Below are 20,000 nucleotides of genomic sequence, written 5' to 3'. Positions count from 1 at the left end.
TCAGACACTGGGTAATGACAGAGCTGAAATATTCCTGTGAGAGGGGGAGTAGCTGTTTGGGGTAAAAAATGGCTTTAAAGTATCATCTGTCACCCCACCACCCTGTCTTCATCCCCCTTCATCCCCCCTCCGACCCCTTCCTCCCACATGTAGTCCTTAAACAACGCTGGCACTAACAACACCAGCAACCAATCAGAGTCCTCCCCGTGGTTCCTCTGCCCCGGGGCAGTGGGATCTATTGTGGGACCCCTGCGACTACTGTTTCTGCTACTTAAGGCCATATGTGAGATGTATTATCGCAATCAAAAATGAATTTGCAATATTACCTTCCTTTTCTCCTGTCCTCTGGAATTAAATTGCCGTTAATTGACTTTGAAAGGGTTTAGGTTGTTGTGCGAAAGGAGAGAGACGTTGGTAGGAACATGACGGCATGAAAAATGCAGAGATAGAGAGGGGGGGGGGGGCTGTCCGATCTGGGTGGCAGGGTGGAAGCACAGTGGTGGGGGGGGGGGGGGGGCTGTCCGATCTGGGTGGCAGGGTGGAAGCACAGTGGTGGGGGGGGGGGGGGGGGGCTGTCCGATCTGGGTGGCAGTGTGGAAGCACAATGGTGAAGATGGGGGGGGGCTGTCCGATCTGGGTGGCAGGGTGGAAGCACAGTGGTGGGGGGGGGGGGCTGTCCGATCTGGGTGGCAGTGTGGAAGCACAATGGTGAAGATGGGGGGGCTGTCCGATCTGGGTGGCAGGGTGGAAGCACAGTGGTGGGGGGGGGGCTGTCCGATCTGGGTGGCAGTGTGGAAACACAATGGTGAAGATGGGGGGGGGGCTGTCCGATCTGGGTGGCAGGGTGGAAGCACAGTGGTGGAGATGGGTGGGGGCTGTCCGATCTGGGTGGCAGGGTGGAAGCACTGTGGTGGAGATGGGTGGGGGCTGTCCGATCTGGGTGGCAGGGTGGAAGCACAGTGGTGGAGATGGGTGGGGGCTGTCCGATCTGGGTGGCAGGGTGGAAGCACTGTGGTGGAGATGGGTGGGGGCTGTCCGATCTGGGTGGCAGGGTGGAAGCACAGTGGTGGAGATGGGTGGGGGCTGTCCGATCTGGGTGGCAGGGTGGAAGCACAGTGGTGGAGATGGGTGGGGGCTGTCCGATCTGGGTGGCAGGGTGGAAGCACTGTGGTGAAGATAGGTGAAAACATGGTCACTCACAGCACAGATCCACTTCCTTTTAAATGAGAGTGAATGTTAGAGACCTGTATCTTACTGTATAAATATACAATCTCCTAATGGTGCTGTGTACTTTTTGTCATGTGAGTCACAAAGTATTTGGCGCTGAAGAGCATATATTTCCACATGAACTAATATTAGATTTAGAAAAAAGCTATTGTCTTCAAATTGTAAAAAAAATCATAAGGAGATTTTGAAACTATCATGAAAAAGAAAACAAGCATGACAATGTATCCATTTGGTTGTTGTTCAATTCGATCCTTAACCGAAAACAACACATTAATTAAAGATTATATAATTATGTTTGCAAATTTCTTCTCACAACCAAGGTTACCTAATTTTCTCATAGTTTCAAGTTTAAATGTCATGTGCACAAGTTCAGTGAAATGCCTTTCTTGCTAGCTCTAAACCCACCGATGCAGTAATCGAAATCAATGAGTCAGATACACAAAGTACTAGAAAGATGGGACTGTTCATTTAAATATTGTATTTTGGTTTATAGGATAATTTTCTTTGTACTGTATGTTCTCTGCAAAACTCAATGGATTCCTTTGGTGGGCTTTGTATGGTAGAGCTGGTTGTTACTCGGGTCCCATTAGGGCATCTTTGAACAGCAGCCAACAGAAGTGCTCTGTATGATTGTATGTACAGCTTGTCTGCTGTACATGTTAGGCTAACCCTCAGTTCTCAACAAAACAAGCAATTAAACGAGCCCTCAAACACACCCGCACCCATTAGCCCAACACATATTCTTATCCTTCAGTCTCGTCTGCAAGAGGCAGCGTTGGAGATGCCCTTGTTTAAAAAGAGCAAACCTCGACAAAAGAAAGAAAAACTGGCACACTTCCAGATAACTGCTAGTGAAGATGGCTGCTAGTGAAGATGGCTGCTAGTGAAGATGGCTGCTAGTTAAGATGGCTGCTAGTTAAGATGGCTGCTAGTGAGGATGGCTGCTAGTGAAGATGGCTGCTAATTTAGATGGCTACTCATTAAGATGGCTGCTAATTTAGATGGCTGCTTGTTTAGATGGCTGCTAGTTAAGATGGCTGCTCGTTAAGATGGCTGCTACTTTAGATGGCTGCTATTTAAGATGGCTGCTAGTTTAGATGGCTGCTAGTTTAGACGGCTGCTAGTTAAGACGGCTGCTAGTTTAGACGGCTGCTAGTTAAGACGGCTGCTAGTTTAGATGGCTGCCAGTGTAGATGGCTGCCAGTTTAGATGGCTGCCAGTTAAGATGACTGCTAGTTTAGATGGCTGCTAGTTTAGATAACTGCTAGTTAGATTGCTGCTAGTTTAGACGGCTGTTAGTTTAGATAACTGCTAGTTTAGATGGCTGCTAGTTTAGATGGCTGCCAGTGTAGATGGCTGCCAGTTTAGATGGCTGCCAGTTTAGATGGCTGCTAGTTAAGATGACTGCTAGTTAAGATGGCTGCTAGTTTAGATGGCTGCTAGTTTAGATGGCTGCTAGTTTAGATGGCTGCCAGTTAAGATGACTGCTAGTTAAGATGGCTGCTAGTTTAGATGGCTGCTAGTTTAGATGGCTGCTAGTTTAGATGGCTGCTAGTTTAGATGGCTGCTAGTTTAGACGGCTGCTAGTTTAGACGGCTGCTAGTTTAGACGGCTGCTAGTTAAGACGGCTGCTAGTTTAGACGGCTGCTAGTTTAGACAACTGCTAGTTAAGATGGCTGCTGGTTTAGATGGCTGCTAGTTTAGATGGCTGCTAGTTTAGATGGCTGCTAGTTTAGATGGCTGCTAGTTAAGATTGCTGCTAGTTTAGACGGCTGCTAGTTAAGACGGCTGCTAGTTTAGACGGCTGCTAGTTTAGACAACTGCTAGTTAAGATGGCTGCTGGTTTAGATGGCTGCTAGTTTAGATGGCTGCTAGTTTAGATGGCTGCTAGTTTAGATAGCTGCTAGTTAAGATTGCTGCTAGTTTAGACGGCTGTTAGTTTAGATAACTGCTAGTTTAGATGGCTGCTAGTTTAGATGGCTGATAGTTTAGATAACTGCTAGTTTAGATGGCTGCTAGTTTAGATGGCTGATAGTTTAGATAACTGCTAGTTAAGATGGCTGCTTGTTTAGACGGCTGCTAGTTTTTGTTTCTTAACAAAACCTTATTTTTTCTCTCTCTCATTCTCTCCTCTGCTGAGGAGATAGTCCCCATTTGCCGTGTAATATTTGCATCTCCGCTTTGATCTCACAGTGATAATAATTCTTAGGAGTTATTTACTTGGTTTTGAAAATGCTTCAAAGCGGTGTCAAAGTTTCTCTGCTTTAGGGGTGCTTGTGTATTCGGCTGGCTCTTGGGGCTGCGGATGACAGGTCCTCTGTTCTAGGTGTAGGCTTTTTCAAGTCATAGCCCTCAGCAAAACATCAAATTACCCAGCGCCGACCACAGCCCCTTCCTCTCCCCACAGCCCCTGTCAATATATGATACCATATATATTAAATACTTACGCTTTACAAGGTGTATTTTATGCACAATGAAAAGTGATTGTTTGAGGTAGCCGTAGGGATACTTTACTCTACAAGGAAGGAGGGAGAAAAACACAGCAGAGAGAGAGAGAGAGTGTATACCATATCAAGTCTGCTTTTTACAGGCCTCGCTGCCTGAAGGCCTCTGTAAATAAATAATGATCAACAGATTGGCTGTGGGTTTTTGAAAAGCATGTTTTTGTCAGTTTGCATGATGGGGAGAACTTTCAAAGCGGGAGGCTGCCTTCATAGCCTGCTGGAGAGGGATTGGGGGAGCATACCCATCCCAAGCTAGTGACTGCTGAGCGATGCACTGGAATAACTATGTTTGAAATATACACTGAGGGATGGTTGGAGAGGGATGGTTGGAGAGGGACGGTTGGAGAGGGAGTGGGGGTATAGAGAGGGAGAGACAGGGGAGGTAGAGAAAGAGGGCAAATTCTCCTTTGTTATGGGCTGTCTTTTATTGCCTAGGTTACTTTATTGTACAGTTTGGGTTCACCCACAATTTACTTGGCAGAAACTATAGGCCTTTTCTTTAGGCAAGGCAATTAAATGCAAATATATTTCAATGCACAGTAAATTCTCTTTTGATACCATTTGATTTTCTAGCTGATTTAAATGTTTTGTTTAATATTCTCCAAAAGATGTTTTTGTACTGGCTAGATATCTGATCTCTGAAACGGTCCGTCTGGGAGCCGGCTCAGCCTGTGTAAATACAAAGTCATTTCCCAATCCGCCAATCTGACATGTCATTGAGCGAACGAGCTGTGTTCGCCATAACCATCGTAGCGTTCTGTTCCACGCGTGAACAGCATGCTCCTGTCCGGGAATTAACACCATTCTAACCCTTTTGATGGGTAAGGAGACTAATTGTGCTATACTCAGGACGTCACACGTATGTCCCCTGGGCGTGGTGTGGCGGACACAAGTGTCACGTCTGTTAACCTCCAGTTCCCCTGATTGGTTCTAGGGTAGAGGAAAGAGAGAGAAAAGGGGAGAGGGGAGCCGCAAAGGAGAGAAAAATAGAGGTGGGGAATGGAAAGGAGAGGAGGAGATTAGAAGAGGAGAGAGGAGAGGAAATAGAGGAGAGAGAGGAAATAGGGGAGAGGAGGAGAGAGAGGAAATAGGTGAGAGGAGGAGAGAGGAGAGGAAATAGGGGAGAGGGGGAGAGAGAGGAGAGGAAATAGGGGAGAGGGGGAGAGAGAGGAGAGGAAATAGGTGAGAGGAGGAGAGAGAGGAGAGGAAATAGGGGAGAGGGGGAGAAAGAGGAAATAGGGGAGAGGAGGAGAGAGAGGAAATAGGGGAGAGGGGGAGAGAGAGGAGAGGAAATAGGTGAGAGGAGGAGAGAGAGGAGAGGAAATAGGGGAGAGGAGGAGAAAGAGGAAATAGGGGAGAGGAGGAGAGAGAGGAAATAGGGGAGAGGAGGAGAGAGAGGAAATAGGTGAGAGGAGGAGAGAGGAGAGGAAATAGGGGAGAGGGGGGAGAGAGGAGAGGAAATAGGGGAGAGGGGGAGAGAGAGGAGAGGAAATAGGGGAGAGGGGGAGAAAGAGGAAATAGGGGAGAGGAGGAGAGAGAGGAAATAGGGGAGAGGGGGAGAGAGAGGAGAGGAAATAGGGGAGAGGGGGAGAGAGAGGAGAGGAAATAGGTGAGAGGAGGAGAGAGAGGAGAGGAAATAGGGGAGAGGAGGAGAGAGAGGAGAGGAAATAGGGGAGAGGGGGAGAAAGAGGAAATAGGGGAGAGGAGGAGAGAGAGGAAATAGGGGAGAGGGGGAGAGAGGAAATAGGGGAGAGGAGGAGAAAGAGGAAATAGGGGAGAGGAGGGGAGAGAGAGGAGAGGAAATAGGGGAGAGGGGGAGAGAGAGGAAATAGGAGAGAGAGGAGATGAGGAAATAGGGGAGAGGAGGAGAGAGAGGAGAGGAAATAGGGGAGAGGGGGAGAAAGAGGAAATAGGGGAGAGGAGGAGAGAGAGGAGAGGAAATAGGGGAGAGGGGGAGAAAGAGGAAATAGGGGAGAGGAGGAGAGAGAGGAAATAGGGGAGAGGGGGGGAGAGAGGAAATAGGGGAGAGGAGGAGAAAGAGGAGAGGAAATAGGGGAGAGGGGGAGAAAGAGGAAATAGGGGAGAGGAGGAGAGAGAGGAAATAGGGGGAGGGGGGAGAGAGAGGAGAGGAAATAGGTGAGAGGAGGGAGAGAGGAGAGGAAATAGGGGAGAGGGGGAGAAAGAGGAAATAGGGGAGAGGAGGAGAGAGAGGAAATAGGGGAGAGGGGGAGAGAGAGGAGAGGAAATAGGTGAGAGGAGGAGAGAGAGGAGAGGAAATAGGGGAGAGGGGGAGAAAGAGGAGAGGAAATAGGGGAGAGGAGGAGAGAGAGGAGAGGAAATAGGGGAGAGGGGGAGAAAGAGGAAATAGGGGAGAGGAGGAGAGAGAGGAAATAGGGGAGAGGGGGAGAGAGGAAATAGGGGAGAGGAGGAGAAAGAGGAAATAGGGGAGAGGAGGAGAGAGAGGAGAGGAAATAGGGGAGAGGGGGGAGAGAGAGGAAATAGGAGAGAGAGGAGATGAGGAAATAGGGGAGAGGAGGAGAGAGAGGAGAGGAAATAGGGGAGAGGGGGGGAGAAAGAGGAAATAGGGGAGAGGAGGAGAGAGAGGAGAGGAAATAGGGGAGAGGGGGAGAAAGAGGAAATAGGGGAGAGGAGGAGAAAGAGGAAATAGGGGAGAGGAGGAGAGAGAGGAGAGGAAATAGGGGAGAGGGGGGGAGAGAGAGGAAATAGGAGAGAGAGGAGATGAGGAAATAGGGGAGAGGAGGAGAGAGAGGAGAGGAAATAGGGGAGAGGGGGGGAGAGAGAGGAAATAGGAGAGAGAGGAGATGAGGAAATAGGGGAGAGGAGGAGAGAGAGGAGATGAGAGGAATATGGGAGAGAGAGGAGAGGAGAGGAAATAGTGGAGAGAGAGGAGATGAGAGGAAATAGGGGAGAGGAGGAGAGAGAGGAGATGAGAGGAATATGGGAGAGAGAGGAGAGGAGAGGAAATAGTGGAGAGAGAGGAGATGAGAGGAAATAGGGGAGAGGAGGAGATGAGAGGAAATAGGAGAGAGATGAGATGAGAGGAAATAGGGGAGGGGTGGAGAGGAAATAGGGGAGGAGGAGAGAAGAGAGGGGGTGAGGAGAGGAGAAGGGAGGAGAACAGGAAGACAACAGTCACCGCTGACAGTTGTGTGAAAGATAGCCATCTTTGACAGTGGAGGAGGAGGTGCCTGCCTGCCTTCCTGCACCAGTCAGCCCCCGCATGCTCTGATTGAAGTGACAGGGACTTGTGGAGAGTGGCGCAACACACGGCTCAGAATGACATGTTCAGCCAGGGTGTAAAAGCACTAAACGCTGTCAGAGTTATTAACACCTGCACCAACTGATTTAATCTATCTCCATACAGACAGAGAGGGATGGAGGGATAGAGAGAGGGAGGGAGATGCAGACAGAGATGGAGAGACACAAAGAGAGAGAGGAATGGAACTAATTTACACATTTTTGATGTGATATTTCTTGCAATGAAATGAATGCCAAATGTAGGAGCATCAGAGAGACTTGTCACACAGAGTGCCACTTGTGATGGAACAGAGAGAGCGTGATGGAAGGAGATGTGCTATATGTCAAAAACCCATGATGTTTTCTCACACGTTACGCCACCCTCAAAAAGAAACACAAAGATGCTGTATGAAGCCATTTCTTACCCTGCTCTTTAATTTGTTAGTGTCATAAGTCTTTGATAAATGTGCATGTTTTGAACACAAAATACAGTAAAAAACAAAACAAGTTTTCAGGATATCCTAAGGGTTCTTACTTACTTTCAATAACATAGGGCAATGATGCAGACAATAGCTTTGTGAACATGTAAGGCTGGTGTTACAGCAAGCATTCATGCAACTTCCAACTGAGTTGCTACTTTATTTCAACTTTGTGCAAGTAGTTGCAAGTAACAGCCAATCAAAATGAATGCTTTTAGCACATGATCCATTCGACGGTTCTGAACTCCGGCCCAGTTGTCATGTCAACACAGCTGTCAGTGCTGTATAATTAGATGTTGGCATCAGGGCTAGTAAAGGTTAATGTACATGCTTTGGCAGTCAATAAATGTATTTCTTAAGTGAACCCAGACCTCTCTCTTACCAGTTTCAACTGAAATTGTTCAACATGAACTCCATTGATGTTAGCTAGCTGGTTCGTTGTTAACTTAGTTCATTGCTAGCTTGGTTAGCTCTTTGTTAGTTTGATTAGAACAGTGCTGGCAATTTCATTTGGGCTAGCTAGCTAAATTGTACAGCCAACATTTTGTCTAAATCGATCCTCAATCAATAACCAAATGTTTGGATGAATAAATAATTTGTGAAATCACGATTTAATGCAGCAGAAGGCATTAGATGAGTTTAGAATTCTCAACCCATATGGAATGATATGACTAAAGCAGCTTAAATTTGATTGGCTGTTGCGTGTTGAGTTGTTTTGTGTATCAGAAAAGTTATGAAATGATGTCACTTGCAACTGAAATTGTGTGACAGTTGCATCGTGTGACCCCAGATTAAGGGTTTCTAAGGTGATACCGACAGAGTGAGCGAATTCCCTGTAGACACATGGTCGACATCAGAGGGAAACCTTTGTAGTCCGGACCCTGGCTCTCAGCTCAAACACTCTGATTCCGTGCTTCTCAATCTTGGGGGACCCCTATGGGGTTAGAGAAGGAAATGATATTGAGTGATTAGTTTTCGGTTTCAACCAAACCTAGGTAATAATAAAAGACATAAAAACCAAATAGCATTAACTTGACCATGGTGGTCCCCAGCTCATACTGTTGGTTGTTGTGTCGTGTCCCCTCAGCAGGCATGACCCTCTACTAATCCCTGGGAACGAGCAGATGGAGAACATGGACATGAACTTGAAGCAGTATGACTCCACAGGAATGTTCCACTGGTGTCCGTCTAAAGAGATCGAGAAGGTCATCCTGGTGAGTGGTCATCTACGTCTCCCTGTAGGGTTGTCATGACACCAGTATTGTAGGGTTGTCATGACATCAGTATTGCCACACCCAGAAGTAGCATGTCAAGCAAACAAAGCATGAAGCAGATTTGATTTCTTGAAGAAAATAGCCACATGTTGTCCCACAGAGTTAACTGAGTTGAATCATGGTTATTAACATCCAGTGTAGGGATACAGTACCTATCCATCAACAGATATGGTAGGTGTTGTTCTACAGTACGGTGACTCCGGAGGGGTTTTTCAGTTTGATGATACACACACACATGGATTTTGTATTGTAGATATGTGGTAGTAGAGTAGTGGCCTGAGGGAACACACTTAATGTGCTGTGAAAAGTGTTATGAAATGTAATGTCATGTAATATTTTAAATTGTATATAACTGCCTAAATGTTGCTGGAACCCAGGAAGAGTAGCTGTTGCCATGGTAGCAGCTAATGGGGATCCATAATAAATACAAAGATACTCGACTTTTCTAAATCATGTACATGTGCACACTGTTTTTAGCTGTGTAGGCTGAGGAATATAATTATGGAGTTGGCCAGTTAGTATTTGCACTGAATGGTCCGAGAATAAATGATTGTTGAGCTTTGTTAGGCTCTAAAGAAACGGTTTCCCTCACATAGCAGTAACTACCACATACTAATAATGTATACCCACATTTCTCTCAATGCCTCTGTTGTTCCAAGGTGAGTCGGCTGTTTTCTATGTACTGGGTCATAGTATAGAACCACCACAAGCATGGCTTTGAAAGCAATTTTATACACCTTACTCCTTAACCATTTAGAGTTTCAACTGCATTGACCTGTGCCGGGTTCACCTTGAGCCTAACACCTCAAAGGGTGGGACTGCAGGGTTTCTCATCAGCACTCTGCCTCTCTCTGTTTTCTGTTTTTGTTTGTTCCCTCTTTCTTTCTTTCTCTCGCCCCATTATTCGTTCTCTCTATTTCTGTCTCCATGTTTCTCACCACTCTCGCCCGTCTCTCTCTCCCTGCTCAGACCCGGAGTGAGGCATCCATGACGGTGTTGAGCGGCCATGTGGTGGTCTGTATATTTGGAGATGTCACGTCCGCTCTAGTGGGGCTGCGAAACTTGGTGATGCCTTTGAGAGCCAGCAACTTCCATTATCACGAGCTGAAGCCCATAGTGTTTGTGGGCTCGCTGGAGTACCTGAGGAGAGAGTGGGAAACTCTACACAACTTCCCCAAGGTCTCCATACTACCTGTGAGTACCGCTGTAATACCTACTGTTACGAGCCAAAGTTATACAACCGACAACATCATGCACTTACAATGCAAAATCATATCATACCATCCATACTGTCTGTGAGTAGACCAGTGTAACAACGCTCCAGAAATTAATACCAAACCCGGCTGTACAATACCTCTGATCCGGAAAAAGACACATTGTTGTAATTTTGACACTGTTGACTTCTATGTTCTTATCTCAGGTGACTTCTATGTTCTTATCTCAGGTGACTTCTATGTTCTTATCTCAGGTGACTTCTATGTTCTCATCTCAGGTGACTTCTATGTTCTTATCTCAGGTGACTTCTATGTTCTTATCTCAGGTGACTTCTATGTTCTTATCTCAGGTGACTTCTATGTTCTTATCTCAGGTGACTTCTATGTTCTTATCTCAGGTGACTTCTATGTTCTTATCTCAGGTGACTTCTATGTTCTTATCTCAGGTGACTTCTATGTTCTTATCTCAGGTGATTTGTATGTTCTTAATGCAAATAGTCCGGGTAACCATTTGGTTACCTGTTCAGGAGTCTTATGGCTTGTTGAGAAGCCTTTTTGTCCTAGACTTGGCTCTCCTTAACTAGGCAAGTCAGTTAAGAACAACAGTGATGGCCTAACAGTAATAGAAGTATAGCTTTAGTTAGTGATATAGTGGATTTATTTGTGATTAGTTGTGGTTGTTGTTGGTGGTGTTTTGGCTGTTCCTGTCAATTCCACAACTGGTTCCTGAATTCAATCTTCCATCCCATTCAGACCAGTGACAAAGTCTGCCTATTCATATGAAGTTACAATGCACTGCAGCTGCCCTCCCTGGTCATCTGAAATGTGAACCTCTGGCATGGCTGCCTGCTTTAGAGCTCGTTAACGCTGGCTTGACTAAGTAGCAGAGAGCCCTAAGAAACCAGGCCTGTTAGCCTTCAGCGTCTACTACCCTTTAGATTAGACCACGTCACTGATTCCCCAGTGCCCAGTTAGATCGGCTGAATGTCACCGCTGCAAAACTGCAATACTTGTTATCTAATCTCCCAAAGCTCCCCTCACTTAGTCTGTCATTTGTTTCCTCTCCCCTCTTCTCCTTCTCCTCTCTCTCTCTCTGTCCGTCTCTTTTCTTCACCGCGCCTGAAGGGTACGCCATTAAGCCGTGCAGATTTAAGGGCTGTCAACATCAACCTCTGCGACATGTGCGTGATACTGTCGGCCAATCAGAACAATATCGACGACGCCTCGCTGCAGGATAAGGAATGCATTCTGGCGTCGCTCAACATAAAGTCTATGCAGTTTGACGACAGCATCGGGCTCTTGCAGGCTAACTCCCAAGGTAAGGACTGACTGGCCTACAAGATGATAGACTGTTCTGTACTGTTCTGGCTGCGGGGGGGGGTTAGTGTTCTACCACTTAAATCAGTGATTATTTTCATCATGGTAAATAAACATGGAAAGTGGTGTTCAACCTCCCAGATAATATATTTTAAGGTTGTGACTCCCCACCCCTGTTGCGATGGTGTCTGTCCCTTATGTGGTGCCTGTTTATACTAACCCCCCTGGTTTCTGGCAGACTGATTGGAACAGATTGCTGATGCATTCAGAAAAACAGATAAGCCTCATGTCCCATCCAGTCTTGTCATATTTAACCAGCCAAAATCACCAGACAGCCTTCTTCAGCTGTTGTTCATGACATTCCATCCTGGATCTCCTGCATTCATCTACTAATCAGTCCCTCCACGGATCCCCTGTGCTTTTGTTGTCATATTTGTGGGCAGAAATGCCTGATTTTGCTCTGACATTTTGTATGGCCATTTGTAATGATGTTGTCCAGTTTGTCACGCAAATGCGCTGACGGGGGAAAAGGTTTGTTGACGCGTGGCTTGACTGGGCCGTTTTAGGTGAAAGTGATTTTGTAAAAACAAATATGACCATAAAAACCTGGAGGGACTGAATCTTATGATAGACCAACCAACATCTAAGAAAACATGCCAAGCACCATGGTTTAGGAGAAGGTGAATGCAGTTATTTCTCCTGGTCTGAGTGAGTGATGTGCTGGCTGAGCTCAATGAATAGACTGAATCTGAGGTCCCCTTTACCCATGTATTCGCAGACATTATATCCTGTCATACTGATTGAAGCCTATTGTTATCAATGATTTTGTCTTACATCATCTGTACCCATTCCACTGATAAATATTTAGGTTCAAGATCCCACCTACACACACATGCACGCACGCACACAAACACACACACACACATACTTTTTACATTTTGATTTTATTTCACCTTTATTTAACCAGGTAGGCCAGTTGAGAACAAGTTCTCATTTCCAACTGTGGCCTGGCCAAGATAGAGCAAAGCAGTGCGAGACAACCAACACAGAGTTACACACGGGATAAACAAACGTTCAGTCAATAACACAATAGAAAAGTCTATATACAGTGTGTGCAAATGTAGTAAGATTAGGGAGGGAAGGCAATAAATGGTCCATAGTGTTGAAATTTAGCAATTAAACACTATAGTGATAGATGCGCAGAAGATGAATGTGCAAGTAGAGATACTGGGGTGCAAAGGAGAAAAAAATAACATGGGGATGAGGTAGGGCTATTTACAGATGGGCTATGTACAGGTGCAATGATCGGTAAGCTGCTCTGACATCTGATGCTTAACGTTAGTGAGGGAGATATAAGTCTCCAGCTTCAGTGATTTTTGCAATTCGTTCCAGTCATTGGCAGCAGAGAACTGAAATGAATGGCGGCCAAAGGAGGAGTTGGCATTGGGGGTAACCAGTGAAATATTCCTGCAGGAGCGCCTGCTACGGGTGGGTGCTGCTATGGTGACCAGTGAGCTGAGATAAGTTGGAGCTTTACCTAGCAGAGACTTATAGATGACCTGGAGCCAGTGGGTTTGGCGACGAGTATGAAGTGATACAACTAATAAAACTTGAAACACACACAGGTGTACTATTTAATAGTGTTTTGCTCTGTGGATTCCTTCCTCTCAGAAAATCTATTCAGATGTGGGGTGTGAAATGTAAACAATGTGCACATTAATAAGTAAGGAGATGTATTGCTGGGGAGACGTTCACATGGCCGAGGTCTACGGTAGGATGTAGTCTGTAGACCGCAGAGCTAAGTTGTGCCTGGGGCCTGAGAGGGGTGGAGGTGGGGGTCCATATCAGATGCGCACACACACACATACACAAATATACACACACACACACATACACAAATATACACACACACACATTCACACACCCTTGCATTTGCTTCTCTGTGACAGGGAGCCGTAAAACATTTTAATTGGTGAGAAAATCTATTCCCCTCTTGTTTGTAAGTTCTAGAAGATTTTTTACCAAATGCATTCAAACCATTATAATGAATCCACTCATACAGTATATACTATCTGACTGATAATCAATGATCTGAGTACAACTCTCCCCTTTTCTTCATTTGACTTTGTCGCTTGCAGCCCAACTGATTTTTACACATGTTTGAAAAACTTCCCTGTATCTATTGTCAGAGTACTTTCACAATTAGATACTGGACTGCTTGTTTACACTGATAGTGGAAAAATAATGTTTTTTACAGGCAATATCCAAAACCCAGTTGTCACTCTCTGGAGATATAAATGTCCTATTTTATAGATATGAAGCGTACTCTGAGTGAGCTTCCAGTCTGACTGCTACAGATTGTCAAGCCTCTTCCCAGTGTCAGTAACTGGCGTAACAAGGGTGTGGATTTTTCAGTTCAGCCTTAAGTTTGTGATGAATGCAGAACTAGTGTGTCCTCTATGGTGAGGAGGATGAAAAGATCCCTGCCAGAAAATGACCCCCCCCCCTGAAACTTTGTGACCTGAATATATTCCCACCATGCATTATGTTTTGTCACTGCTGTACTGTAAAACTATAAGGTGGGTTTTGCTTTAGTCGGCACTAAATGATGGATGTCACAATACAGGTAATGCATTATGCATCTAGCATTACTGATTTAAGGTGTTTACTTGTCACTTTAAGGAAATGCAAAAAATGTGAAGTCATGGGAATTCATGCCCTTGTCACTCGCCCCTTTTGTATTTCATGGTCGGGAATCGCACCTCTATTTTCCTGATAAAAGGTTTTCAGGATCCACTTCGCCAATTTTATGGTAACAACATGAAGCACATATAACATTTATGGAAGGCAGGCAGGTTGATGGAAGGATGTGAATGCTAAATATGTCTCTCAGATGACCCCTAAAAGCACAATATCTATATTGACATTTTTAGGAAGCGCCTGCATCATTTTACCATCACCCCCTCCCTCCCCTCTTCACATCTTTTCCTTCTCAGTTAGCCAAGCAGCTTTTGCTGAATAGTGTAGTGTAACCAACTAATAGTGGCATGTGACAGACACTAACTGTGCATTACATAGTCCGATCAACTTAGTTTTCTCATTTTAATGTTTTATTGTTGTTCTCGATAATAGTTCAGTTTTTCTGTTCTCAAAATTATGTATGACCTTTTCAATCACCAAACCTGTGGTAAATGATTTGTGAAATTATATTATTGTGAGATCAGTGTGGTATTAATGTGTGATCAGTGTGATATTGATGTGAGATCAGTGTTGTATTAATGTGAGATCAGTGTGGTATTAATGTGAGATCAGTGTGGTATTAATGTGAGATCAGTGTGGTATTAATGTGTGATCAGTGTGGTATTAATGTGAGATCAGTGTGGTATTAATGTGTGGTATTTATGTGTGATCAGTGTTGTATTAATGTGTGATCGGTGTGGTATTAATGTGTGATCAGTGTGGTATTAATGTGTGGTATTTATGTGTGATCAGTGTTGTATTAATGTGTGATCAGTGTGGTATTAATGTGTGATCAGTGTGGTATTAATGTGTGATCAGTGTGGTATTAATGTGAGATCAGTGTGGTATTAATGTGTGATCAGTGTGGTATTAATGTGTGGTATTTATGTGTGATCAGTGTGGTATTAATGTGTGATCAGTGTTGTATTAATGTGTGATCAGTGTTGTATCAATGTGTGATCAGTGTTGTATTAATGTGAGATCAGTGTGGTATTAATATGTGATCAGTGTGGTATTGATGTGTGATCAGTGTGGCATTAATGTGAGATCAGTGTGGTATTAATGTGTGGTATTAGTGTGTGATATTAATGTGTGATCAGTGTGGTATTAATGTGAGATTAGGGTGGTATTAATCTGGGATCATTGTTGTATTAATGTGTGATCAGTGTGGTATTAATGTGTGATCGGTGTGGTATTAATGTGTGATCAGTGTTGTATTAATGTGTGATCAGTGTGGTATTAATGTGTGGTATTAATGTGTGATCAGTGTTGTATTAATGTGTGGTATTAATGTGTGATCAGTGTTGTATTAATGTGTGGTATTAATGTGTGATCAGTGTTGTATTAATGTGTGGTATTAATGTGAGATTAGTGTGGTATTAATATGTGATCATTGTGGTATTAATGTGTGATCAGTGTGGTATTAATGTGTGATCGGTGTGGTATTAATGTGTGATCAGTGTTGTATTAATGTGTGGTATTAATGTGTGATCAGTATTGTATTAATGTGTGGTATTAATGTGAGATTAGTGTGGTATTAATCTGTGATCATTGTGGTATTAATGTGTGATCAGTGTTGTATTAATGTGTGATCAGTGTGGTATTAATGTGTGATCAGTGTGGTATTAATGTGTGATCAGTGTTGTATTAATGTGTGGTATTAATGTGAGATTAGTGTGGTATTAATCTGTGATCATTGTGGTATTAATGTGTGATCAGTGTGGTATTAATGTGTGATCGGTGTGGTATTAATGTGTGATCAGTATTGTATTAATGTGTGGTATTAATGTGAGATTAGTGTGGTATTAATCTGTGATCAGTGTGGTATTAATGTGTGATCAGTGTGGTATTAATGTGTGATCAATGTGGTATTAATGTGTGATCAATGTGGTATTAATGTGTGATTAGTGTTGTATTAATGTGTGATCAGTGTGGTATTAATGTGTGATCAGTGTGGTATTAATGTGTGATCAGTGTGGTATTAATGTGTGATCAGTGTGGTATTAATGTGTGGTATTAATGTGTGATCAATGTGGTATTAATGTGTGGTATTTATGTGTGATTAGTGTTGTATTAATGTGTGATCAGTGTGGTGTTAATGTGTGATCAGTGTGGTATTAATGTGTGATCAGTGTTGTATTAATGTGTGATCAGTGTGGTATTAATGTGTGATCAGTGTGGTATTAATGTGTGATCAGTGTGGTATTAATGTGTGATCAGTGTGGTATTAATGTGCAATCAGTGTTGTATTACACATCTCTGTGTCTGTAGGTTTCAACGGTTTTGTGTGTATCTCTGTGTCTGTACGTTTCAATGGTTTGGTGTGTCTTTCTTTTTGTGCTCTGTGTAGGTTTCACGCCTCCTGGAATGGACCGGTCCTCTCCAGACAGCAGTCCAGTACATGGTTTAGCACGCCAGGCCTCCGTCACCACCGGCGCCAACATCCCCATCATCACTGAACTCGGTGAGAAACACACACCAGCTGACCATTCACTAATGATAGCGGGCAAAACAGCTCCATAGGATGTCAATATTATGTCATTTCAACCACATTCAACCACATGTTATTTATACCAGTTTTGCCTGTTGGGGAAATACTGTGAAATTGTACACAGTTTGGTCAACTGACTTAGAGATTTAGCATCTTCAGGATCGCCATGTTGCCTTCAACAGTTCGGTGGACATTCTTTTGCATTCTGGTTAGAATGCAAGTTTGAATGTTGTTGTGGAACGTTTGGTGCCAATGTGGAGGGTAGTTGGCAAAACTCTTAATTTTGTATGGCTATGTTGACTAATTCTAGCGATATATTGATGCTAATGATTAGCGACTTTGGCCTGAGATTTGTGTGGAGCTAAATGCAAAGCTGAGCAATTGTGGTCATTTCAAATGTCCCTCTCTTTGTGGACGCTCTAGCTGAGATGTCTCATTACAAAGTCAGAACACTCACTTTGTCTATGTACCATTAGTCCATTAACTGCCTGATTGAGAGGGAGGAGAGAGTCAAATGAGAGTGAGAGGAAGCTAAAAAAAAAGTGCCACAGTAGCAAAATGGGTCCATTTAATAATAACATTGGTGCTGGCTATATTCTCTAATATTCTCTGTGGTCCAGCGGACTCATGAAAGTTTCACGTCTCTGAGGGATTCTAAATGACGAGAGACCAGGTTCGCTAGAACCACTATCCCCTCTGACTACAGCGCTAGAGACCCACCACTCTATCCCCTCACTCAGACAGAGACAGGGAGAGACACAGACAGAGACGGGGAGACACAGACAGAGACGGGGAGAGACACAGACAGAGACAGGGAGAGACAGACAGAGACGGGGAGAGACACAGACAGAGACGGGGAGAGACACAGACAGAGACGGGGAGAGACACAGACAGAGACGGGGAGAGACACAGACAGAGACGGGGAGAGACACAGACAGAGACGGGGAGAGACACAGACAGAGACGGGGAGAGACACAGACAGAGACGGGGAGAGACACAGACAGAGACGGGGAGAGACACACAGACAGAGACGGGGAGAGACACACAGACAGAGACGGAGAGACACAGACAGAGACGGGGAGAGACACAGACAGAGACGGGGAGAGACACAGACAGAGACGGGGAGAGACACAGACAGAGACGGGGAGAGACACAGACAGAGACGGGGAGAGACACAGACAGAGACGGGGAGAGACACAGACAGAGACGGGGAGAGACAGAGAGAGACGGGGAGAGACACAGACAGAGACGGGGAGACACAGACAGAGACGGGGAGAGACACAGACAGGGAGAGACAGACAGAGACGGGGAGAGACACAGGCAGAGACGGGGAGAGACACAGACAGAGACGGGGAGAGACACAGACAGAGACGGGGAGAGACACAGACAGAGACAGACAGAGACGGGGAGAGACACAGACAGAGACGGGGAGACACAGACAGAGACGGGGAGAGACACAGACAGAGACGGGGAGACACAGACAGAGACGGGGAGAGACACAGACAGAGACGGGGAGAGACACAGACAGAGACGGGGAGAGACAGACAGAGACAGGGAGAGACACAGACAGAGACGGGGAGAGACACAGACAGAGACGGGGAGAGACACAGACAGAGACGGGGAGAGACACAGACAGAGACGGGGAGAGACACAGACAGAGACGGGGAGACACAGACAGAGACGGGGAGAGACACAGACAGAGACGGGTAGACACACAGACAGAGACGGGGAGAGACACAGACAGAGACGGGGAGAGACACAGACAGAGACGGGGAGAGACACAGACAGAGACGGGGAGAGACACAGACAGAGACGGGGAGAGACACAGACAGAGACGGGGAGAGACACAGACAGAGACGGGGAGAGACACAGACAGAGACGGGGAGAGACACAGACGGGGAGAGACACAGACAGAGACGGGGAGAGACACAGACAGAGACGGGGAGAGACACAGACAGAGACGGGGAGAGACACAGACAGAGACGGGGAGAGACACAGACAGAGACGGGGAGAGACACAGACAGAGACGGGGAGAGACACAGACAGAGACGGGGAGAGACACAGACAGAGACGGGGAGAGACACAGACAGAGACGGGGAGAGACAGACAGAGACGGGGAGAGACACAGACAGAGACGGGGAGAGACACAGACAGAGACGGGGAGAGACACAGACAGAGACGGGGAGAGACACAGACAGAGACGGGGAGAGACACAGACAGAGACGGGGAGAGACACAGACAGAGACGGGGAGAGACACAGACAGAGACGGGGAGAGACACAGACAGAGACGGGGAGAGACACAGACAGAGACGGGGAGAGACACAGACAGAGACGGGGAGACACAGACAGAGACGGGGAGAGACACAGGGACAGGAAGCTGTATGAACATTGTTTTGCCTCTCTCTCTCTTTATGTTCTTGAGTACTACATATGTAATCAACAAATCAAGTGTAGCTGTTTGTTTTTGTCTTGCTGTATTTGAATTCAATAAATTCCCCAGCTACAGTATGCTTGATTTAATATCATTTCTTCTATGTTTGATTTAGATTCATTTCTCCTGCAGATTTTGTCAGACCCTGGCTATTAAGTAGATAACATTATCATCACTAACGTTATCCTCCTCCTCCCTGGACGTAGAGAGGAGGTGAAGCAGTAAACATCAGTCTCTGTGGAACTATACACTGTAGTTGTAGTGTCAATGTTGTCACTTTACTTTACCATAGTCGAGTCAAATGGACAACGTCACGTAAAGTCAGTTAATGTGTACGATATTGTATATCCGTAACACCTTTGTGTTTTAATGTTTTAGTGGTTCAGCCACATCTGTCCCTCTCTTGTGCTGTAGTTGCATGTCATGGCTACCTTTACCTACACCAGCTTCAGTCTGTCTAGTCCTGAGGACTGGTCTCAGGCTGCGTTTCTTTTTCTCTGCTGTTCCAATAATGACCCTATCTCTCCCCCCTCTGCTCCACACTGTCTTACTCGTTAGCTAAACCTGGCAAAATACTGCCTTTGGTTTCATTCAGTCAGGAAAAAAAACTTGGAATCAACATACAAATGATAACTGAGCTGGGTAAGCCAGGCCTTTGTCCTCTGCTCGCTGCCGTCCGATCTTTAGTTCTGTCTGTCTGCCTGTCTGCCTGTCACCTCTCTCGCTCACACTTTCTCTCACCTCTCACTTACTCTCTTTCTTTCTTTCTCTCTAACTCTCTCACATTCTCAATTCAATTTCAATTTAAGGGGCTTTATTGGCATGGGAAACATATGTTTACATTGCCAAAGCAATTCTCTCTCCCTCTCACTGTCTCTCCTTTCTTCATCCACTTGTCTTGATCTATCAGGCTACAGCCGAGGCCCTCGCTGACTGCTCCCATGGCTTCACTTTGAACACAATTACATTTTTTATTCTCTGTTTCTGGTGGAACATTTACTGTCTCGTTTTGGCCTTTTTTTGTTGAAAGTTTTTTTTCTGTGGTGTTTTTATTTTTTTCCTTGC

At 45.2% G+C, this 20,000-nt stretch overlaps 1 protein-coding gene across 4 annotated transcripts in view; it reads left to right on the top strand.

Moving 5' to 3' along the window:
• Nucleotides 1-20,000, top strand: part of LOC135511172 (calcium-activated potassium channel subunit alpha-1a-like) — a 383,846-nt gene that overhangs the window by 332,952 nt on the left and 30,894 nt on the right. For 2 of the 4 annotated variants that reach the window (XM_064932771.1, XM_064932769.1), the window contains exons 20-23: nt 8,556-8,682; nt 9,712-9,936; nt 11,082-11,274; nt 16,363-16,476. In XM_064932771.1, the coding sequence (XP_064788843.1) occupies nt 8,556-8,682; nt 9,712-9,936; nt 11,082-11,274; nt 16,363-16,476 (659 nt within the window). Of the gene's footprint in view, nt 1-8,555; nt 8,699-9,300; nt 9,311-9,614; nt 9,937-11,081; nt 11,275-16,362; nt 16,477-19,493; nt 19,578-20,000 lie in introns of all 4 variants that reach the window. The other 2 variants (XM_064932770.1, XM_064932772.1) reach the window with 2 other exon arrangements.

The sequence above is a fragment of the Oncorhynchus masou genome, chromosome 23 (assembly GCF_036934945.1).
Source record: "Oncorhynchus masou masou isolate Uvic2021 chromosome 23, UVic_Omas_1.1, whole genome shotgun sequence".
NCBI classification, from domain to species: domain Eukaryota; kingdom Metazoa; phylum Chordata; class Actinopteri; order Salmoniformes; family Salmonidae; genus Oncorhynchus; species Oncorhynchus masou.
The sequence above is the reverse complement of the archived record's forward strand: the minus strand, read 5'-3'. Positions and strand labels throughout refer to the sequence as shown.